A 24,106-nucleotide genomic window follows, 5' to 3' on the forward strand; every position below is an offset into this window, starting at 1 on the left:
TACACATACTTATCGACCCGGGTTTCAACATTGTTAGATGCCCTTTGAGCCGGCACGGAACTGTGTCATGTGTGTGTGAGCGTGTGTGTGTGTGTTCCCTAGTCCCAGTACCAACCCTTCTAGTAGTCCCAGTTCTTGTCCCAGTAGCAGTAAAGCAGCTCATGAATCATCCACAGTCATGGCTGGCTCTTTCTACACCTCTCTCTCTCCCTCACACACATACACACCCATGGATGTATCCACACTCTTTTAATGACCCAATCTCCCGCCTCTCTTACCCCCCCTCCTCTTTTGAACGCTCTCTGGCTAACTGAGTAATGTAGGAACTGCTTGGTCTTGTCTTTTGGTTTCCCAAGTGACCGTCTCACTTAGCCAATCCGTTGTCGGGGATCCTGTCATGTGATTGACAGTCGAGTGGGTACCTCACCTGGATGGGATGATGCACTTATCTAATGCACAGGAGAGGACGTTTGGCACACAGAATGCTGGGCAAACACTTTTCCCACGTCTGCCGGGTGTCACCTTGACGTCCGTGCAGCCAATGCCTCTCTCTCGCCGCGCGCCAGAGAAACCATTACTACACCCACCACACTCCCCACCTTCCCCATCATCTCTCTCTCTCCATCCATCTCTGCTCACTAAATCACTTGGTTGGTCTCTCTCTCGCCCTCCTCCTGTAGCTCTCTCCCTCTGTCTCTCCTCTCCCCCTCTTTCCCTCCTCTCTCTGTCTCTCTCCTCTCTCTCCCTCTCTCTCCTCTCTCTCTGTGTCTCTTTCTCTCCCTCTCTTTTTCTCTCTGTCACAAACACACACACGCAAGCTGTCACTCCTACTTGTTCTTTTTGTTCTTCCGTCGTCTCTCTCTCCACTGCCAGCAGATGACAGAGTCATTGTGTTTCGTTACGCACAGCTTTTGTTGTCCGCTTGTCTTGTGCTGATGCGTCCTGCGAGACACTGTGCTGGCCGCGACGCGTCTTTGTACGTGTCCTTGCCGTTCTGTGGGGCTGATGGACAGACAGCCAACGTGGGTTTTGTTTTCAGTCCTGAATGATTCACCCAAACAGCTGTGTCACTGTGTCCCCCCCCCCGGTGACGACTCCACCGCCTGCCACAGGAGATTAGAACATCCCGAACCGGGCCGTCGAAATGCCGTCTGGCGTGAAATATCAGGAAGATAGGGACCGGGATTAGAGAGAGTCAGTCTGCGAGGCCTGACGTGTGGACCTGAAATGAGGGTTCAGTTCAGACGCTTGCTAGTTGCTGTGACACGCACACTCTTCTTCACAGCTGCTCATTCTGCCTCGGTGTTCACTTCTCCCGGCTCTGTGGAGAAGGTGAGTGTGGGCAGCGATAACCGACTTGAAAGAATCCCTATAGTGGTTAGATTGCCTTACTCTACTTGGCCATTCATGAAGTGTTAAAGAGCTGAATATGCTGGGTCTTCCTGTTTTTCATCTCACTTTTTCTGTCCGACCTCGAAGAGAATAGCACGCAGGTCAGGGAGCCTGGAGAAGGAGGGAAGAGAGGGCGATCGAACTAAAGAGAAAGTGAAATAGAGAGGGGGTGGGGGGGGGGGGGTGTTAGGAAGGAAAGAAAGATTTGGTTTGTGGGAGAAAATGGGATATGACGGGAAGACAGAAGGAGAGAGCCAGAGAGAGGGAGCACTGGAGAGTTATGTGTGGGCCAGTGCAAGGTAGCGCTGAAGGAGATGGGGAGAGGGGGGCAGAGGGAAAGAGGGTGAAGGAAAAGAGAGAGCACACACTAATGCACCATGGGCTACATAACGTACTGGAGAGTACTCCTGCATCTTAGAGCAGGCTGCGCTCGTTTTGCACCCGCACAGCTTTCCATATTGACTGTTGAACCCATAGTGGAAGTAAAGAACGAGTGTTCTAGATACGTAACAACGCCGTTTGGATGTAACACAACGGCAGATTCCCTGGTATGGCCTCTACTGATGGAGACCCCCTGCACGCAGGACATACACAAACACACACACACACACACCACTGCCCAGCCAGGCATTCTTTGCCAATTAGCTGTAGTGGTTTGTAGTGTTGTAATGTATTGTTCTTGGTGTGACCTCCGCGGGTGGTGACCACATGTGACATCGCAGCCAGAACCCTGTCCAGAGGGATCAATAAGAGACCGTTACAGAGACCACAGAAGCACTAACACCCCCCCCCCCCCCTTCCACACACACACTCACACACATAGACATGCAGTGCTTACGTGGCACATTGTGTACATAATAGATTATATTATAGTACACTCTCTACTCCCTTACCCTGCCTCTTTCTCACTTTCTCACTCACATACACACACACACACGCTCACACCCAAACTGTCTCTTTCTGTCTCCTCAGGTCAAAGCTAGCTGGTTCCAGACTGTGTGTGTAGGCTATATTCTGGGCTGTATTCTATTGATATCAATGCAGGTCTGGGTCCAGAGGTCAGTCCTGTCCTGCAGCCAGACTCAGTCTGTCAGTGTGAGTCCATGTCAGCCTCCCTCCCTCCCTCCCTCCCTCCCTCCCTCTCTCCCTCCCTCCCTCCCTCCCTCCCTCCCTCCCTCCCTCCCTCCCTCCCTCCCTCCCCTCCCTCCCCCTCCCTCCCTCCCTCCCTCCCTCCCTCCCTCCCTCCCTCCCTCCCTCCCTCTCTCTCCCTCCCTCCCTCCCTCCCTCCCTCTCTCTCTCTCTCCCTCCCTCCCAAGACCCACAAACAAAACACACACACCCTACAGGCAGGAGTGGGAGCAGTAACACTCTCTCTCCCTCTCTTTCTCTGTCACCTCCCTCTGCCACCTCTCTCTGGGCACGTCACTCCACTTGGAGAACATCTGTGGCCCTCTGGTGTCATGTGACCCCCACTCCCCTCTCTCACAATGTCTGCCACTGTACGTGTCAATCCCAGTGCTCCAATAACAGCCCATTCTCTTTCTATACACACCTGGCATCAGGCAGGCTGCTGGGAGGATGGGTCATGAACACTGCTGCTGTCGCTCCTATTCTGACTGGAGTGGAGGCCCTTTAGCTGCTCCCTAGGTCACCTGCCCCTGCGTAGGCATTGTTTACATGTGATGTGTAGTCAAACTCATCTATTCTTCTCCAAATCTGTATTTGGTTTATGTAATGGTCGCATCCTGCATTTGCTCATGAACCAAATTGGTTTAAAGGGTATTAATGAGCTGAAATCATATTGCTCTCCTTCAGTCTTGCTTTTCATGTCGGAGGCATTTCTATCAGCGTGTCAGAACTGCGGGCGCTAGCTGGGAGGGCCCTGGGGAGGGGGAGGGGCAGGGGGAGGGGGCATGCAGCCGTGGCATTGATTGGTTATGATAAGCAGATCTAATGTAATGAGCGTGTCATCCTCTGATGTCCAGTCAGAGCTACCAGAGGAACTTGCCACCCAAACACACAGAGTTAACCTCTGCATGTCAGAGGACTTTTCTCCCTCCCTCCCTCCCACTCCCCGACCTTTGATGACCTCTACCACGCGAGGGGCAGTGGTGACTAAAAACTTGCATTTCTGAATCAGCTTCCCCTGCCATTGTTCTGTCCTCTCCTTCTTACCTCTCACCACAATGATTGCAGGAGTGGGAGTTTTTAATTAAAGTTACAATTACTCTAATCAGTCCAGTGTGACTTTGCAGTGTTCACATGTAATGAATCACCAGTGATCTGATGTGCTGGGGTTTGGAATGCTGGAGTCTGGTGAATCACTCAAGCTAAGATCAGAGGGGCGAGGAGATGCTCTGAAGACAGGGGCTATTTATATGTCACTCACTCTTTATCTCTCTCTCCCTCCTCCTCTCTCTCTCTCTCTCCCTCTCTGTCTTCCTCCCTACAATGTTCAGACTTTCTTTTGCAATTTCTCTCTTTCACCATCTCCCTTTTGTCATCGCTCTTCATCTCTCTGTCCCTCTCTCTCTCTCTCTCTCTCTCTCTCTCTCTCTCGCTCTCTCTCTCTCTCGCTCTCTCACTCACTCACTCATTCCTCTCACTCCCCCCTCCACCCATCTCCCCTCGTCCTCATTGGTGTGGGCTCAGTCTCTCAGACATGCCAGTGTGTGCTGGTGTGATTTTAGATGCATGTGAGTGCGACTGAGCATGCTCCTCCCCAGAGACAGAGAGGCAGGCAAATAAACTTTGGACTCATGATCATAACTAATGTACATTGTGTGTGTGTGTGTGTGTGTGTGTGTTTGTGTGTGTGTGGTGGTGGGGGGGTACATGTCAGCCCATAAAGATCCAATGTTTATTAAGCTTCTTTTGTGTTTGTGGGAGTGTGTACGTGTGAGTGCACGCAACTGGGAGCTCAGAGGACTGAGAAACGCACACAGTTGACAAACGGAACACGCACAGGGGACGAGGGAGTGCAGCGGTCTGCCTGCGCATCGATCACAGCCCAGGCTCCAGAGCAGATGGAGACACTGTGAGGGGGAACCAAGAAAACCATAGAGGAGGAGGAGGAGGAGGAGGGGTAGAGAGGCTGGCCAGAGGTATACGGAGGGGAGGCAGAGAGAAAGGAGGGAGAACGAGGGAGGGAGAAAGAGGCAGAGCTACAGACGCGGAGCGCAGAAGAGCCTTCGAGGCGGTGGGGGAGACACAGACATATACGTGCTGAGGGCTTGGAGTGGGATTCGCAGCAGCACCTAACTGTGGCGTCAGCCGCGCGTTAGCATCCGTAGCAGCAACAGCAGCAGCTGCTCTGTGTCTGCAGGACCCAGGGAGAGAGATAGGAGAGGAGACAAGAGAAGAGAAGTGAGGAGAGGTCCGGAGGAGCATGGCAGAGCTGCCCGGTCAGGCGACAGCAGAGCAGGAGCGCTACAGCAGGACCGGGGCTGGGGGAGTGGCTGCCTCTGGAGCCGGGAGCGGGGCATGAGCAGGGCGCTCCGGAGCTGCGTCGTGGCCGCCCAGCACGCAGCAGGACCCAGGCTGAGTGCTGGCCAGAGGTTCCCTGAGCGTGGAAGACCGCGGTGGGGCCGTGGGGGAGATTATGCGGCGGAGGTCTCACATGGACGAAGCGCTCTCAAGCGGCAGCAGGACCGGTAGCTGGAGCTCTCTCTGCTTGCTGCAGTCACACAGCTGTCTGTGGAGCCACCTTCAGCACACAGCCCAGGCTCCTGCAGCGGGAGCAGCAAGCGTCCTGCAGCTCTCTCGGTGAAGGTGGACTCCGAGCCACCGCTAGCTCTATCCATTCCCTAAGTGTAGCATTAGCAACCGAGGTAGCGCTCTGTGAAAGTTTGTGAAGGCATCCTTCCGCGTGGCGTCGTCGCCACGGGCCGTCACAGTCGCATGTGTGGCGTCCCGGGGAAGCCGTCGTTCTGAAGGCGCGTGCCTGCGGGCTGTAGCCGTGGAGACGCGGGTGGAGGGAGCGCTTGTAGCAGCAGGCAGAGCAGTGGCCCTGGACACTGAGTGAGCAGGTTGGCTGATGAAGGCCACCTGGATCCGACTGCTGAAAAGAGCCAAGGGAGGTCGCGTCAGGAGCCCAGACGCCTGCGTAAGCCCACCGCTCTTGTTACTAATATAGGCTCACCTGTGTGTGTGTGTGTGCGTGCGTGCGTGCGTGCGTGCGTGTGTGTGTGTGTGTTTGTGTACAGGCATGCGTGTGAGCTTCAGTGTTTGTGTGTTTCCTTGGGTGTGCTGTTCATGAATCCATCGATCCTTCCATCTATCCATCTATCTCCTGGGTTCAAGGTGGTGTTGTCATGCTGCAATGGTGATGATGACAGGGAGGGGCGCGTCTGTCACCGCTGTCTAATGCGGGGCGCTCGCACAGGCACACACACACACACACTTTCAGATCCGGGTAGGGCTCCATATCACCTCCTCCAGAACCACTCTGGGACTGGTCTCATCGGCAGTCCTGACACCATGGATTTGAATATAAATAGCAGATAGCATCTGAATGTTTAATGCATACTCCTCTAATGTCTATGGTGAATATAGAAGTGAATGTGCATGCAGTCTTCAAAGAGAGAGCGTGCTGGGATATAGAAGAGCCTTCCAGTGGATGTGGGGAGAGACAGCTTGATGGATGTGGGGAGAGACTGCTTGATGGATGTGGGGAGAGACTGCTTGATGGATGTGGGGAGAGACTGCTTGGAGAGATGAAAGGGTGTTGGATATACTCTGAGACTCGTTTCAAGGTTTTTGCACTGTATCATGTATGAGGTAGGAGAGGATTGAAGGGAGTTATTGACTGCGCCTGGTTCAGGGGCAGGTAGAGAGCCCATGGATAGTTAATGAGCGACGCTTCAGACGAGCAGCAACACAGAGGTGTATTTATAGGCGGCTGTGCTGTAGACACACGCAGAGCGAGGAGAGGAGAGAGAGTGTTGTGCCATGTATGATGTGGCAGACACATGGGGGATATTGGGGACTAGAAGGAATGGAGGGTTTCCAGTTCCACACACACACACAAACACACACACACACACACAAACACCTACACACACAGCAGGTGACAGGTTCAGAATAGTCAGGTGCTCTTGGGAATGCTACGTGTATGTGTTCAAGAGACAGCATGTGTATTTTTTGTGCGTGTGTGTGTGTGTTCTGAGGACTGTTGGGTAGTTGTAGTCACGCAGGCAGGGCGTGCTGAGAAGTGACTTTGAACCCAGACAGAACAGAGTAGAGTGGTGCAGTGGGATGAATGAGAGGCCTTGTGATGGCTTGACTGTGTGCAGGTGACGACCGCACTTGCTCACTGTGGAGTGACTAAATGTCAGGTGGTGCTTCTTGACGTGCCTCCAGGCTCGAAGACGCATACAAACACACACACATACACACGTACACACACACACATGCATACACACACCCACAACCCCGTCACTCACACACAAGCCCATATTGGAGCCTCCAGCTTTCCAGTAGTAGCACACCCCAGCTACAGAGAGCTCTACTGGGGAGCAGCTGAGACCACGGGAGGGATGGATGAGAAGAAGCCCTGGAGGGAGATGACACTCTGAGGCTGTCTGAGACAGACCGTGTCCTGCTGCTTGGGAGGTGGACGGAGGCTTGGGAGGAGGGGGGTTCCATGTTTACCACTGCTGTATTTAGTGATGTTCATGTCTGCTTGTGCCCTCTGGGTTATGGTGTCAATATAATCACTGAGGAACCGTTCTCCTCAATTTGACCTGTGGGTCATTCCACCTATAGGGCTGAATGGCCATGGCTGGGTTCATGGCCATTCTACTCTTAGACAAAGTACCTGATCTAGCGTGCTAATGTGTTTGCACAATAATTGCACAAAAATGGTGTTTTGGACGCCAGTCCTGAATGTGTCGTTGAGTTTGTGCGACGGCGTGACATTAAGGTGTGTGTGTTCTCCTGCAGGGATCGGCGGACTCCTACACCAGCCGTCCATCAGACTCAGATGTGTCCCTGGAGGAGGATAAGGAGGCAGTGCGAAGAGAGGCCGAGCGCCAGGCCCAAGCCCAGCTCGAGAAGGCCAAGGTACCCCTCCTCTCTCTCACCTTGTCTCCTCCTCTCTCTCACCTTCTCTCCTCCTCTCCCTCACCTACTCTCCTCCTCACCTTCTCTCCCCCTCTCTCTCACCTTCTCTCCTCCTCTCCCTCACCTACTCTCCTCCTCACCTTGTCTCCTCCTCTCTCACCTTCTCTCCTCCTCTCCCTCACCTACTCTCCTCCTCACCTTCTCTCCTCATCTCTCTCACCTTGTCTCCTCCTTTCTCTCACCTTGTCTCCTCCTCTCCCTCACCTTCTCTCCTCATCTCTCTCACCTTCTCTCCTCCTCTCTCTCACCTTCTCTCCTCCCCTCCCTCCGGCCATAACCGTGAGAGGTAGCCTCCATAGTGCTGGGGCCTGAGCAGGGTGTTAGTGTGAGGAGGAGCAGTCCAGGACACATGATCGCATCCAGCACCTGTGAAGCTCAGCGGCTCACTCAGGTGGCCTCCGCTCTCTCAGGTCAACAGCCGAGGAGAGCAAGGCTCCAGAGAAGCATATCTCAGGGAAGGGGAGAGGGTGGACCTCCCCTGTTCCATCTGGCCCCCTCAGCCTCAAACCTCCAGCCTTTCCCTCAGCCGCCTCCTTCTGGCATCATCTCCTCTCCCTCCTCCTGCTCGCCGCCGGTAAAGGGGCGTCGGAGCAGCTGGAGGGTTTTACGTCCCAGAACGAGGCCCTCCTGTTCGCTAATTAAAAAGATAAGCTGGCAGCAGATAACCTGCCGTGGATTACCCCCAATAGCGGACGCTGATATATATATACGGCAGGAGCTGTAAAAGCAGCCACTTAGTGATCAGGTCTCAGACGAGGGAGGGAGGGTCAGTGGAAAGGCAGCCCTGATGACTGTAATAGTTTATGAGCTGCAATTCACAACAACTTGTCTTCAGCACAGCCTCAGTTTTTACCGTAAGTACATCGTGGCAAAAGCTCTGTGGACTCCGCTCCTCTGAACGCGACCTCACTAAGTGTTGGGATCTCCATTAGGGAGATGTGGTCCTCTCTCAGCAGTCTCCTCCGATGACTTCTCAGGTGTGTCTGTAGTTTATGGATCAACTTCACCAAGCGTCTTAAAACAACATTTGAAATGTAGTCAAATAGTCAAGCCGTTGCCCGTTTCTAATGGCAGAGAGCTGTGTGAAGCAGCTGTCCCAGATCAGCGGCACCCTCTCTACACCCCAACACCCAGTCCTGTCACGCTGAGACAGGACACATCCTGCCCGGCCCTGACCGTGAGCGACCCGAGTGCATCACAGGGCACAGAGCGTCCCAGCAGACCCCGGGGGCCTGAGTCTCGGCAATCAGAGCCGGGCAGGACTCGGCTGTATTTGGTCCAGTGGGACCTGCAGCTGTTGGTGGAATCTTTTGGGGCCCCTCAGACAGACTGTTGACGTCAGACTAAAACGTATATGAAAATCCCTGGAATTGTATTTAGACACATGAGCACACCAACCAACCAACCAACCAGTCTTTTGTATCTGGCCTTCAGGGGGCTGTCCTCATAATCAGTTTTATTATGCAAAGCAGCGCTGTAATAAATAAATAGCCATATGGGCTATGCTCATTTATAAACTCAAAAAAGCCCATGCTGGATTGATGAAGGTCACGGAGACCTTACTGTGTCGCATTAAAGCTCGATTGAACCAGTTTGCAGTAGCAGCAGGCTCCCCTCCAGAACAAGCCTGCTGCTGGGCTAAGACGATTCCTATCAAAACAATGAAGAGCACCCAAGGTGAAACTGTTCGAGAAATGATCTATCGCCGTGGATCTCCTAATGGAAACGCTCGTGATGCGCGCTACATGGCCAATCAGCAACTCTGAGGCCAAACGCTCAGCAGCCACAGGCGTGAGTGTGGGCGGAGCGAACACAGGGGGATATTAGCTCAGGAAATATTCATTGGGTGCGGAGGGGTCTAATGGAGGAGGGTCTCTGGTGATTGGCCATTGACCACATAGTAGCCACCTTCCTTTCAAGCCTTGTATCTCTACCTCTGTCTATCCCACAGTCTCTATTTCACTCCATTTCTAATGTCTGTCTCTCTCTTTCTATTTTTCTTTTCAATCCCCTTTCTCCCATTCTCCCATCATTCTTCATTTCCCTTCTTACCTACTCTCCCTCCTCTTCACTCTCTCCCCTCTTCCATCATTCTCACAGTCCTCTTTCCCTTCATCTCCCCTCCCCCTTTCTTTCTCCCTCTTGCTCTCTCTTTCCCAGCGGTCAATACAGCGTGCCTAATGAAAAGGCTGAGATACCCAGTGAGCAGGGAGAGAGCAGGGGTCTGTAGACTGACACAGGAGAGGGAATCAGTTGTGTGGAGCCATTGCACTGGCTGTCACCCGGGATCGGAGGTGGCAGATTCTCTGTGTGTGTGCGTGTGTGTGTGTGTATGTGTTGCTTGTAAATGCCATCAAACCAGCCACTGAGAAGTGCCACAGATCCCTAAAATGTATCCCTGCTGGGTGACTGTGGAGAAGCTGAGAGGTGGGGGAGAGGCAACAGGCCATGAGAGACCCCCCACACACACACACACACACACACTCCTCCTGACAGAAGCCTTGCCTTAATGTACCCATGTGGCTCTGAGTACGCGATCATCAAGGACACGGTGTCCTCCATGTGTCATCATGTGCCTGTACAGTCCAGTACACACTGTAGCCCAGAGATGGGCTCTCATGACATTGACATGGACAACCGTGCATACATACAACCGCTATTAGCATGTCCCATTATGTGCTGTGCGGGCCCCTATAAGTACTTTAGAGAGTACTATGGTGATGTTTGAAGCCACGTGTCTTCATAGTCAATCATGGTGGGTGTGCACCTGTTCCATATGCATACAGAACATGACCTGACAGTGAAGGGCAGCAGACACACGTGAGGAGGGACAGCCCCCCCCCCCCACCCGCCCATCCATCCAAGCCCATCTAATCTACTGATCTTCAAGACTCGGCTCGACTTGACTCTGCTGGGTTCTGATCTACTCTACTGTAGTCTATTCTATTCTATTATGCTGTATCAAGCTAATCCAGGTCTCCCACAGCAGCCCCACCCCACCCCGGGTCCATCTCATCAGCAGGTGACCATGGAAACCCGAGTCCTTCAGGAGGATTACAGTGCACCACAGCACGCTGTGCACTTGCCGTGTCTGTTCAGTCAGACGGCCCCAGACAGACAGGCAGGCTCGCCATGCTCTCGCTGGCAGGAGGTCATGTCATCTGGACGAGGGGCCACGTCCATGTCACCTGCCACTGTCACTGCCGCTGCCATACTCAGACTCACTGCGGATTACAATGCTGTGCCCAATAGCATTTGATGTCATTCTAAGAAGAATTTACCTTAAATGATGGATTTTGTTGTCTACTGTCAGGTTGAGATTTAGAGTGTTTGTGTGTGTGTGTGTGTGTGTGTGTGTGTGTGTGCGTCTATGTGTGTTGCGTGCCCACTCTTTCCTCTTCTCAGTGACCTATTTTCGCTCTAAGTCTTTGTTAAATCCCCTTTTTGCCGAAAATGTAATGCCTTACTACTGCTGTGAGGCTTAGCTCCTGTCTGGAACGGAGGGTTAGCATCGCGGCTGCCCGATCAATTCACAACGTGGAGCGGCTACATGGTGTCACAACCCCCCTGCGGGGAACCAAAGCAGTTCATTAGCTTCATGTGTTATCTGGAGGGACGGCCAAGGCTATCCCGGATGAGAAGGTCACAGATGATGAGATAGGTGGAGGCCGTTATTGATCCAACGGCTTTAAAGTTCCAAGGCTGGATTTACACACCATTTACATGAATGCAGGTTGCCTGTCGTTATTTATGAGGAAATAAAAAGGCTGAAGCGATGAAGTCTTCTCCTGCTGCTTAGTGGCGTTTTGTCTCACTCTGGCTTGATGGGTAATGGTTATGTTTTGACTGCAGCGGCGAGACAGGTTAGGTACTATTTCTGCTTCTGTGTCTGGCTGTGTGCTATCGTGTGCTAGCGTGTGCTAGCGTGTGCTAGCAGGGTGACAGGGGGAGAGGGAAGGACCACAGTCTTTCATAAATACATCATAGAGGAGTGAGTCAGCCTGCCACTAGCATCTTTACTAGGGATATTTCCAACAATGGGGAAAAAATAGCTTGACTCTCTTTCACAACCTCATCCCATAACACCATAAAAACCTCCCACATACTTATACCCAGGGAGGCCTCCACTCCGCTAATCATCTCAGTCTCTCCCTACCGACACAACCCGGACAGGGGAGCTTAACAACAGCCTCCTATACCGTGATTGACTGGTCTCTGTGTGGTTCTTTACCATAACAGACTAAACCGGTTGCGTTTGCCGTCCGCACCAACGTCCACTACAGCGCCGGCCATGACGACGATGTCCCAGTGCCCGGCATGGCCATTTCCTTTGAGGCTAAAGACTTCCTCCATGTCAAAGAGGTGAGGGGTCACATACACACAAGCGCCAACGTCGACTGAATAACGATCAAGAAAGAGAATTGGGTGATGATGACGAGGATGGTGATGGTGATATGGATGACTATGATGATATTTATGATATGTATTATTATGATGATGAAGAAGAGGAGTATTTCTAAAGGTACTTTCTCTCCATAGAAATTCAATAATGACTGGTGGATAGGCCGCCTGGTGAAGGAAGGCTGTGAGATCGGCTTCATCCCCAGTCCTGTGAAGATAGAGAACACTCGCATCCAACACGAACACAGGGCCAAGCAGGGCAAGTTCCACTCCAGGTACCACTCCCCTGCTCCCTGCGCCCCTCCCCAGCTTATCACCGTCACCATGGAAACTACCACACCATCTCTCTTCCTCCCTAGACTAGCTGACTTTGAAGCCAAATGAACCCCAGCAGCATGAACAGCTTTCCAGGAATAAATAGTGATCTCACACGTTTACAATAAAACTGTTGTTGTCGCCCTCTCTCTCTCTCTCTCTCTCTCTCACTCTCTCACTCTCTCACTCTCCCTCTCTGTCTGACTCTCTCTCTCTCTCTTCCACACACAGTAAATTGGGAGCAAACTCGTCCTCCAGTTTAGGTGAAGTGGTTCCAAACTCTCGAAAATCCACCCCTCCTTCCTCTGGTAAGTAATGAGACCCTTCGCCAAGGCTCATAACATCATAACGAGAACCAACTCTGTCCAAATGTTAACACAACAGTCTTACTTCAGACTCTCAGACTAGCGACACATAAACAGAATAGAATTCAAATGGTTCAAACAAACTGCAAAGTGAATGTTCTACTGATTGTGTTTTTATTTGAGCTCATCTCAATGCTAACAAATCATAGCTAAGATCTCCGACCCTGACAGTATGTGTATCATTGTGTGGCCTTTATTGCAGTGTCTCTGGTCTCTTGTGGGTTTACCCTTTGTGTTGTCTACTGTTGGTGTTTGTATTCTCTCGGTCTAAATACCTGAGTGTGAAGCATCAAGACCTGGGCCAATAACATAGAGCAAACACTTGTATTTTAAAGTAGTTGAGGTGTGTTTTGAATAACCTCACAGGTAAATTAGTTCCCAAACAGGTATTAAACCACTCACAGCTTAATATATGACAGATCCTCCTTGACCCAGGTCTTGTTGCCTTGTGTGTTTCCTGTACCTTGGTATGACTCTGGACCTGTGTGTCTGTGTGCGTAGCCATTGACATAGACGCCACAGGCTTAGACCCAGAGGACAATGAGCTTCCAGTCAACCTGCGCTCCCCTAAAGCCAGTCCAAACACAGTCATGTCTCCCCTAGCAAAAGAGAAACGAATGCCTTTCTTTAAGAAGGTAAACGTGGCGCCTGTATTGGTCCTCTCTCTCTTTTTCTTTCTCTTTTTCTCTCTCTCTCTCTCTATTTTTCAGTTTCTATCTCCCTCTCTCTGACCGCCCGCTCGGCTCCCACGGAATGCCTGTGGCTGCTCAGCATCACTCAGCGTCCGTACTGTTTGTCCTCCGTGTGCCACCGTCCGTGTCCCTCCGCGTCAAGTCATTAGCATGCCTTCCCGTCCTTAACCTCTCTCTCTCTCTCTTCCATTTCACCGTTGTAGCTAAGCAGAAGCAGAAGTCGGTAAGTTGGAATGCGGCACGTCCCCAGCCAGCCACCAGCCTGGCACTGGGTCTGGAGCTGGGCTTGGAGCTGGGCCTGGTGCTGGGTCTGGAGCTGGGCTTGGAGCTGGGTCTGGAGCTGGGCTTGGAGCTGGGCCTGGTGCTGGGTCTGGAGCTGGGCCTGGTGCTGGGCCTGGTGCTGAGTCTGGAGCTGGGTCTGGAGCTGGGCTTGGAGTTGGGCCTGGTGCTGGGTCTGGAGCTGGGCCTGGTGCTGGGCCTGGAGCTGGGCCTGGTGCTGGGTCTGGAGTTGGGCCTGGTGCTGGGTCTGGAGCTGGGCTTGGAGCTGGGTCTGGAGCTGGGCTTGGAGCTGGGCCTGGTGCTGGGTCTGGAGCTGGGCCTGGTGCTGGGCCTGGTGCTGAGTCTGGAGCTGGGTCTGGAGCTGGGCTTGGAGCTGGGCCTGGTGCTGGGTCTGGAGCTGGGCCTGGTGCTGAGTCTGGAGCTGGGTCTGGAGCTGGGTCTGGAGCTGGGCTTGGAGCTGGGCCTGGTGCTGAGTCTGGAGCTGGGCTTGGAGCTGGGCCTGGTGCTGGGTCTGGAGCTGGGCTTGGAGCTGGGCTTGGAGCTGGGCCTGGTGCTGAGTCTGGAGCTGGGCTTGGAGCTGGGCCTGGTGCTGGGTCTGGAGCTGGGCTTGGAGCTGGGCCTGGTGCTGGGTCTGGAGTTGGGCCTGGTGCTGGGTCTGGAGCTGGGCTTGGTGCTGGGCTTGGTGCTGGGTCTGGAGCTGGGCTTGGAGCTGGGCCTGGTGCTGGGTGCCTATCTGATCCTTTTCTCTGCAGTAACCCCCACCCCTCTGTGATAGTGTCTATGTGTGTGTGTGTGCATGTTTGATTGAGGTTCAGTGAGATCTCAGTGTATCCAGTCAAGTTTCTGGTGTTGCTTTTGTTCTAATAAGCATATTCTTCGTCAATGGTCTGTTCTGGTGCAGTGCCTTGCGAATAACTTACATAAACTTGTTCTTATGTAAAACAGGGCTATATTTGGAGTTCAAAATATTCCATAAGGCACCCTTGCCACGTTTTGCGAATGCAGTCAGTCCCAAACCATTGTGTTTTGTCTTTAGTAAAACAATTATGTCTGTTCAAACAATATAAGACACAGAAATTTATGACAGGACAATAATCACCGTTACTGGAATCAGCTTGCATGAATATTTTTACAAGAAAACAATTCTGTTATTTTAAACAGGACGTTGTATATAAACATGTCCTGACATATAAAAAGGGTGCATATAAGTTACAGTAGTCCAAGAAAGTCTCCACATGTGACGTAACATCTCCGTACGTGATTGGGTAAGGATGTGACATGTCCGTCATCAGGCTGTCCCGGGATGTGCGTGCATGCTGATCGGCGGTCAGAACAGGCCTGCTGCGTTCTTCTGCTCTGATGTCACCCCAGGTCCCCAGGGGGGTCACTGACGGCAGCAGATGTTACACATTTAAACAACATGAAAGAGAGAGGGAGACAGAGAGAAAGAAAGAAAGAAAGAAGGGCAAAAGGTTGTAGACTAAATGAAACTGAAAAAAAGATAACAGCAGAACACAGAGTGATGACTAGAGAGAGACAAAGCGAGAAACAAAAACATATAAACCTAAAATGCTCCAGAGCCCCAGACAGATGTTATGCTAGCTAGTTGCAAGCTAGTCAGTTGTCAGCGATGAGAGGAGAAACCAGACTCCCTTCCCAGCGAGCTGCTCCCCCCTCCGCTCAGCTGACAGGCCTGTCTCCTGCAGAACTAAGATCACACGCCGGCAGCTCGCGAGGAAAAGGATCCCACAAATATATGCTTTGTCACTGGGGAGGGGTGGTAGAGCTGGAACCTTAGAAGTTGGCTGTCCCTCTGTCACACACGTGCACGCACACACACTGTCTCATTGAGGCTAATGGATACACTGAGCCCCCACTCTGTCGTTGGCTGTGTGAGGCTGTCTGTCTTTTAACCGCTTTGCCCGCTGCCTACTAACGACATGTGTTTCAGATGTACTGTCTTGTCTGACAACCTCTCCTCTTACTCACATCCCCCTCCCTCTAAAATAAAGAACAGGTGAAGGATGAAATGAGCTCAACAAATAGCACAGTGTGTTATCCAAGTTTTGTTGTGGAGGTTGACCTCACAGGATGTGTTTGAGATGTTTGGCGATAGCAATTTGGCTCCACGTTGAAGCACCTCCTTTCATCATTCACCAAGTTCAGACTCTCCATCCTGGAGAGCTTCCTTCCTGTAGGTATCGTCCTCCAACTACCTGGGTCAAAAACCTGATTCTTATCATCAACCTGCTATTTGATGAGGGCTTAAACCTACAGGATAGTAGCTCTCCAGGGTTAAAGAGCTTTGTGTTCATATGAGGTGTGTTTGTTATGCCCGGCCCTTCCCTCCCTATGTGGTCTGTGCTGGTGAGTGTGGACGTCAGCTCCCCAGACGCGTGAAGCTGACAGCTTGTCTCATTTGTCGGCAGACGGAACACATTCCTCCATATGACGTTGTGCCTTCCATGAGGCCAGTGGTCCTAGTGGGTCCTTCGCTGAAGGGCTACGAGGTAGCACTTCAAATCTCTCTGCATGTTTAAACTGGAGGAAACTTGTTGTAGCAGTGAACTCAGCAGTTACTAATTAGTTAGTGCCACTGACACGGTTCACATCCGGCTCAACAGTGGACGTTACAGTGTTTCTCCCATCTGTTCACAGGTGACGGACATGATGCAGAAGGCGCTGTTTGACTTTTTAAAACACCGATTCGAGGGGAGGTAATGTGAACGGGATTTTTCGAATGCCGCCCTTTTCCCATTTCCCTCCTCTCCCTCTATCTCTTTCCAGCTCTTTCTAGCCTGTTCCCTCTATCTCTCGCTCTCTGTCTCCCTGAGTTCTATAGGCTGGTATTTAGCCGTCCCTGGAGAGGGGAGTGTGTAACAAGTTTGTTTGGCCTGGGGATGTGTGCTGCTGCTTTAAATAGGCCTGCTCCATGTCCTTAATAGGCCATAGTGGACCCTGGCGCTGAGAGGGATCCTCCAGTCCCTGGCCCGGCCACTGTCTGGCCACCCCTCACACACCATACACTTACAGTACACAGACTACATGGTTGGCTAGCAAGACTTTTTGAAGGTGTTCCATTAGTTCTTCGTTCGGATGAAAGTTCCCCTCTGCCGAACCTTTCTCATGACTAGAGCTCTCTTTCCGTTGATGCGGTGTTGTCCCTGTTCTGTTCTCTGTTGCTGACCTGGCCTTCTCCCTCCTTCTCTTCCCCTCCTCCCAGGATATCCATCACCAGGGTGACGGCGGACATCTCTCTCGCCAAACGCTCAGTCCTCAACAACCCCAGCAAGCACGCCATCATCGAGCGCTCCAACACGCGCTCCAACCTAGGTAGCTTCTCAGGGAGAGATGCGCCCCCCTACCCTCTTCCTCTCACCCGCTGTGTCCTAGAGAGACCAGGCTTAAAGAGAGAGAAGGGAGGAGAAGATTAGAGACACTCCTAACGATGCCTGTAATAAAACAGTCAACAGACTATGTCACTGCAGGGAAAGTAGGACAAGCTTTGGCCTGTGATTACAGGTTTGTGTTCTTAATGAGAGATGGAGACGAGAGGCATGTCAGATAACGAGCTCAACAACTCGTCTGATTGGCCAGTGTTTTATGAAAAAGCTTTGAATCAAGTATAACAAATTTGTCAGCAGGGACCTAGCTGGTCGAGGGAGGGAGGGAGGGTGGGTGGGAGGGAGGGCACTGTTCCCCCTGTGGCATCCCCACTATGGAGCTAACAGCACTCTAAAATCTTGTTGTGGCCATTCCGGCAGGAACGTCCCAGAAAAAACTGTGGCGTAGATATGAGAGAGGAGGTGGGGGTGCTTTTTATTCACGGCCAACTCCTAACTGATAAGTATTTAATCATTTCAGGGAGGGAGAGACGTGTTGACACATCACACTGAGCTCTACTCTGACAGGATGGTAAATGTCACATCTAAAACATGAGGATGAGGACGTGCTGGTTGTGCCTCTATCCCTGTGGGATGAAGGATTAGAACATGCCTGTCAGAGACTGTGCTTTCCAGTCCTGTCTGTCAGTTCCTGTCCCTTATCCCCATAGACATACACAGAACTCTGGGATTTAAATAGGTCTCTCACAGGAAAGCTGTAAAAGCAATATTATACAAAACACTCCAATCACCAAACATCTGGCCTTGTGGCTTAATTTCCGGAAACAAACCCAGTGCTGGGCATGTTTATCTGAGCAGGCCTCAAACCTGGACAAACAGAAGCTGTGTTTGAGTTAATAATGACAAGCCACACCAAGGAGACATCCTCAACTGATAGTGTTATATGCTTATGACCTCAGGGTGCCCAGCTAATTCAAAGCTCATTAGATATGGTAAAACTTTAGATCCAGGTGCTGGTGTAAGTGTTAGTTAACAGATAATAAGGCATTTATAATATATATTCTCTCTCTCCCTCCCTCCCTCCCTCCCTCCCTCCCTCCCTCCCTCCCTCCCTCCCTCCCTCCCTCCCTCCCTCCCTCCCTCCCTCCCTCCCTCCCTCCCTCCCTCCCTCCCTCCCTCCCTCTCTCCCTCCCCACAGCTGAGGTCCAGAGTGAGATTGAGAGGATCTTCGAGCTGGCCCGGACCTTACAGCTGGTGGTTCTGGACGCCGACACCATCAACCACCCAACCCAGCTGGGCAAAACTTCTCTGGCACCCATCATCGTCTACGTGAAGATCTCCTCGCCCAAGGTGAGGCTGCTCGGGAAGCACCAACTAACCACATGCTGTTACCAGACCACACCCAGACTAACAATTAAACACCATAACTAACGTACACCAGAGAGCAATAAACAATATAACACAAAACCATTGCGTTGTACCTCATTGTACTTCGATCTTATTGTAGTTAGATCATTCTGATGACCACTGTAATATTTCAGGATATTTCAGGAGGTTCAGCAGTCATACAGACTACAGCGACAGCCTGTTTTAGTGCAACATTGTATGTTCTCTGCCAGCACTTAGCTGTGAGACCTGAGCTAGGTGTGAATGGGTAGAGGGAAGGTGGCGATGCAGCCCGGAGCATGGCCTGGAGGTTCAGCTGGAGAGGAAGGCCGACTGACAGGAGGGACAGATTGATGAAGCGGCCAATCTAAAGGGAAGGGTTCCTTAGACTCCAGTGTTGTACTGGTTTATAGACACCCCTGGGGGCCTGGGCTGTATGGAGGCATCTTGTCACTGCTCATATCGCTTTTCTGTTACAGAGCGTCTTCTTGCTTAGTGTTTTTTTAAATACGACCTGTCACGTCTGACAGCTCCCTCGTCCAAACGAGGGGCATGTGCGTGACACGACTGATTCATCGCAGCCAACGACCTTCAGCGGCGTGGAAATAAAGCCCATGATTCTGTGATCAATAAAAACTGAGTTACATAGGAAATGAAAAAAGCATTGCTGAAGAGGCGTAAAATAGAGAGAGAGAGACCCCCGTAAATCAATGTCCTGGCGGTCTAAATCACACTTGGATGGATTAAAGCCCTCTCTTACACTCTCTTACGCTACCCATGGATAAACAAATGTGGCTCAGAGGCTGAAAATAGGATCCAAACTCATGATTATTATACCCACACCTCTCTCTCTCTCCCCTCCCAGGTTCTTCAGAGGCTCATTAAGTCCAGAGGGAAGTCTCAGGCCAAGCACCTCAACGTCCAGATGGTAGCTGCCGACAAGCTGGCACAGTGCCCGCCTGTAAGTAGGCACACGGGGCATGGGTCAATGCTAGGCAAGGTCAAAACTAGACCTCGCTCCAAATCATTTCTTCATTACTTAGAACACCGTATCTGTGATTTTTTTTAATGCCTGACCCAATGTTCCCCGTAAGCTAGTCCGCTATTCCACCTGGTACTCCAGAGGTTTGCCTGTGAGCCTCTCCTATCTGAGGTCAGCAGTAGATCTGGGAGACTGTACAGAGAAATGCTTCTGACTGAGATTCTTACATCTGCCGCCAGGCCTACTTTTTTCTACTTGAATACTACTTTTAGTTTAGCAGAGCTGCAATCCTCAGTGTAAATCTAAAATGCGGTATCCCTTGTGGGATTCATTTTTCAAGTGGCTGCCTGATCTGAAAAGGTTTTACATAATAAATGTTGTATGCTTTTGCAGTAAGTGGGTTATTTTGTGTCTGACACAGATGTATTGATTCTCACAGTAATACTGTATGAGAAATAGGCCTCTTTAAACTGTACAAAGTTAATTGAAAGTCTATGCAAAAAAATCTAAGAAAAGCTTTTGCAACAATTGCAATTTCATCCTTTCTCCATCTGTCCCTCCTTTCGCCTTGTCTTTATCTCTCTTTTCATATTTCCCTCTTTTCCTCTGTCCATCTCTTGGCCTTTCTCAGGAGATGTTTGACATCATCCTGGATGAGAACCAGCTGGAGGATGCCTGTGAGCACATGGCTGATTACTTGGAGGCCTACTGGAAAAGCACCCACCCTGCCAGCTGCAGCCCCCCCAACCCTCTGTTAGCCAAGCTGGCCACGGCGGCCCTGCCCTCGGGCCCAGCCCCGGTCTCCAGCATGCAGGTACAGGTGCTCACCAAGCTCAGGGCCAACGTGGGCCAGGGAGCTGGGCCAGGAGAGGGCATACAGGGCAGGGAGACAAGCAGACTGTGTAGAGAGACAGGAGGACAGGGCATAAGAAGCAGGCAAACAGGGGAAGACAGGCAGACAGGGCAGGGAGGCAGACAGACAGTACAGGGAAACAGGCAGACAGGGCAAGGAGACAGACAGACAGGGCAGGGAAACAGGCAGACAGGGCAAGGAGACAGGGAGACAGGGCAGACAGACAGGCAGTGAGGGCAGGGAGGCTGACAGACAGGGCAGGGAGGCAGACAGACAGGGCAGACAGACTGGCAGGCAGGGCAGGGAGACAGGCAGACAGACAGGGCAGGGAGGCAGACAGACAGGGCAGGGAGACAGGGCAGGGAGACAGGCAAACAGGGGAAGGAGACAGACTCAGTAGAGATTGGCCACCCTCTATCCATGGCCTAATAAACAGGATTAGACAAGCCAAGTTAAAACAGGGATGGAGAAATAGAGGGATTAGAAAGAGGGATGAGCAAAACAAATAGTATGGTGTATTAAACAGCTGATTAAAGGGGGAGAGAAAAGGTCGGATAGGTGGAATGTGGGGCTTGGGTGGAGATTGTCCAACTAACAAGGCCTTAGAGGTCATGAACACTGTAACAAACATTAACAAGAACTGTGTCTCACAGATGACAAGAGGATGATTGGTTCAACAATCTGCAGGTTGCAGCTGCAGTTGAAATAATTTTATTGGTGTCTTATCTTTAGCAACTTCCCTTATCTCATAGATAATCAATTGTTTGCATGATACACCTCAGTTAGTTAAAATACACTCTAGAGATAGATACAAATTGTAGGTGTGTACAGAAAGGGTTAATAAATTGCTTTGTCTGACTGAATAATGAACAATCAGACTGAGGTCATTGTGTTATTTGTTTATTCCACGTACGTGCCTAAGATGTCCACGTATCTTTCCCTGTACCCTGCTTCTATGTATTGCCACCACAATGGAAAATGTAAGACTGAAAATGCAGAGATGGATGAAGCTTCAGATGAGTGATATAGACAGACTGTGTCTGTGGTCTGGTGAGTGGTAGGCCGTGTGGACTTCAGAGATTAGTATTCCACAGGGACTGTGACTTAATCTAAATCAATCTATGATCAAACGGACCTAGTCACTTTCCGAAATTGGATTCTCCAGGTCAAGCTTCAAGGACTGAATTTTTCCTGTAAGAATGTAGTTTGGAACATATACATTCAACCAGCATACAGCACATGCTGTGTACTGTATACTGTGTACTTTAAATTAATGCATGTTGGTTTTGTTTGTTTGATCTGCATGTGTGTGTACGCGTGTGTGTGTGTTGACATAACGTGTTTGCTGTGTCTAACTCCACTAACACACGTGTGTTGCTAACCCCAGGGCAGCGGGGCAGAGCAGAAAGGGGATAAGGCAGTGGGAGAGAGGAAGGGCTCCAGAGAGGACCACCACCACCACCAGAGCCAGGACCAGGGAGACCCAGAGGGGGAGGAGGAGGAGGCAGAGGGGGAGGGCAACGAGGAGGAGAGGCCCCTAAGGACAGAGTCCTCCAGAAGGCCCCAGCACATCCACCACCGCTCCTCCTCCACCAGGACTGAGCACCACAACCACCACCACCACCACCACAACAGCAGCCGCACCAGGGGCCTCTCCCGGCAGGAGACCCTGGACTCTGAGACCCTCGAGAGCCGGGACTCGGCCTACATTGAGCCCCGCGCTCACCTGCTCCACCAGGAGGAGGAGGAGGAAGTGGAGGAGGAGGAGGAGGAGGAAGAGGAGGAGCTGGGGGAGGGGCACCCCCAGCAGCAACAGCGCTACGAGGCGCTACCTCACCGGGACCACAACCACCATCACCACCACCATCACCACCGCGCAGGTGCGGACGAGGCCGGGGGCCATGGCCCAGGGCACCACCGCTCCAAGGAGCGCGAGCAGGACCACAACGAGCGCAACAAGCCTCGCGGTCACCAACACCACCGACCAGCACGTGACCACCACCACCACTACTACGACCGCGACAGGGACCGAGAGGGGGAGGTGGCCCCCAAAAAGAGGGGAGACACAGGGGACTGGGCCAGAGACTCCTACATTCACCAGTGACAAACTAGCCCTTCCCAGTCCCCTGAGGACCCCACCACACACACACACACACACACATACAAAGACACACTAAGTCATAGTGCTCACACTCTGTTCTTGAAAACTGTTCAGTTCTCCCACTGTGCTGCTACACTCCCTCCCCAAACTCCTGCCTCCCGTTAATGTATGCTTCCTTTGTAAAAGCTGTTGCTACCCTAGCAACGGCAGTATTTTGATTATATAGAAATAGATATGAATATATACAGTATGTATATGTGTGTGTGTATCTATGCATAGACGTGGTCGTTTATGCTTGGGTATGCATGACTATTCTCAATATGCATATTTTAAAGCCTGTGTTTGGTAAAGCATGACAGAACAGAATTATTTTCTGTGCTGAGCTGTGCTTTCTGTGATTAGCCTTTTGAAAATTGATTTTAGATTAGTTTTTTTTATTTATATATTTTTTTTTGTTGCTTGCTGCCACTTGAACAATTGGTTCTTTCAGACTACTGCTAGGATTGACTATAGGAAGTGGGGTTAGGTGACCTACTGTAACCCAGTTAGGTTATGCTGTATTTGCAGATGTATTATTATTTGTCTTGGTTCCTATTTTATTGGTTGCTTTTTTATTCTGCTTTATTCATTTGAGATGTTTGGTCCTCTGATATTGAAGCCTCCTTGGGGCACACCTTAGTCTTGCCTTACAAGACAACAGAATAGTGACATAACTTCCTGTCTTACATTGCAGTACTGTTCTATTTATAAGGGTCCAGTAACATTTTATAACATTGATACACCTTCTGTTGAGCACTTTTAATATAGAACGTTTCACATTGGTGTCCGGTGATCAAGACTTGATGTTTCCATTTTAATTGTCAGTCATTTGTCTGCAACTGATCCCCATGATAGCTTACGACTTCTTGCTGGAAGTATTTTTTACCAACTCAAACTCACCCGACAGTATAATTAGATGAAGAATGTGTATTATGAAATAACCTTGAAAATATTTGACTGAAAAAAAAAAATATTTGTTAATGAGACAATTCTATGAAACCAATTTACTCCTTTACCTTGCCAAATGCACAATTTATAGTTTGGGTGTAACTGAAAATCAATCAGCCCATTTAACCGACAGAATGTACATGCTTGTGCTCGTGAGAATACTCCAAAGCAGATCTAAGTCTGTCTATGGGATGGGCACCTCCTGCCATTGTACCACCCAGTACAGATTTAGTCAATCCAGAAACAGGGTCAGAGATTCAGGATAACTTGAAATCAATGTGTGATTCACACATTTCACACCTAGACTCTATCAGTAAAAGTGTGACATTATACTGCATAAACCATGTGAAAACCAGATGTTCCTCCGTCAAACAAGCTGCCCTCTCCACAATAAGGGAGTTGATACACTGTCCTCTGTTTACATTTCTACCTGTCCCCCTGGTATTCATGATCAGACTTTTAGTTTATAGGTTTTGCCTAAAATATGATTATAACAAACTGTCCATTTATATGCTACTCTAGTAGCACCCTACACATTTTTAATGGTGTACATTTGTATGTACATAATGTATAAATACAAAGAATAAACTTGGTGAAGGATCAACATAGAAGACAAGACCTCCAATTAGTTCATATTTATTGAAGCAACTGTAATATGTTTTAGAATGGACTTTTCTATCAGTGTGCATATCTATTGCTTCTATAACTGGCGCACACATTTACTTCAAATGTTCCTCCTCAGACGAAGATTGGGCCTCGTAGCTCTCTGGCTATAAATAGCCAGTCTCTGAAACAATCTAGAGAATCCCAGGTGGAGCCGCCATGACAACATAAATGACAACAGTGCAGAGTGAGTGTGCAGAGCTAAATATAAGCCTGTGTTCAA

General features: G+C 50.6%; 1 protein-coding gene across 5 annotated transcripts in view; it reads left to right on the top strand.

Moving 5' to 3' along the window:
• cacnb2a (calcium channel, voltage-dependent, beta 2a) overlaps nt 1–23,819 on the top strand; it is a 47,081-nt gene extending 23,262 nt beyond the window's left edge. For 3 of the 5 annotated variants that reach the window (XM_047023469.1, XM_047023471.1, XM_047023472.1), the window contains 12 exons: nt 7,336–7,455; nt 11,755–11,877; nt 12,055–12,191; nt 12,463–12,539; nt 13,098–13,231; nt 15,997–16,077; nt 16,226–16,284; nt 16,791–16,900; nt 18,110–18,261; nt 19,163–19,258; nt 19,911–20,093; nt 21,520–23,819. In XM_047023469.1, coding sequence (XP_046879425.1) covers nt 7,336–7,455; nt 11,755–11,877; nt 12,055–12,191; nt 12,463–12,539; nt 13,098–13,231; nt 15,997–16,077; nt 16,226–16,284; nt 16,791–16,900; nt 18,110–18,261; nt 19,163–19,258; nt 19,911–20,093; nt 21,520–22,236 — 1,989 coding nt within the window. In that variant the 3' untranslated portion in view covers nt 22,237–23,819. Of the gene's footprint in view, nt 1–7,335; nt 7,456–11,754; nt 11,878–12,054; nt 12,192–12,462; nt 12,540–13,097; nt 13,232–13,491; nt 13,512–15,996; nt 16,078–16,225; nt 16,285–16,790; nt 16,901–18,109; nt 18,262–19,162; nt 19,259–19,910; nt 20,094–21,519 lie in introns of all 5 variants that reach the window. The other 2 variants (XM_047023470.1, XM_047023473.1) reach the window with 1 other exon arrangement.
• The last annotated feature ends 287 nt before the right edge of the window (nt 23,820–24,106 follow it).

This window comes from Hypomesus transpacificus, chromosome 8 (assembly GCF_021917145.1).
Source record: "Hypomesus transpacificus isolate Combined female chromosome 8, fHypTra1, whole genome shotgun sequence".
In the NCBI taxonomy this organism is placed as follows: Eukaryota; Metazoa; Chordata; class Actinopteri; order Osmeriformes; family Osmeridae; genus Hypomesus; species Hypomesus transpacificus.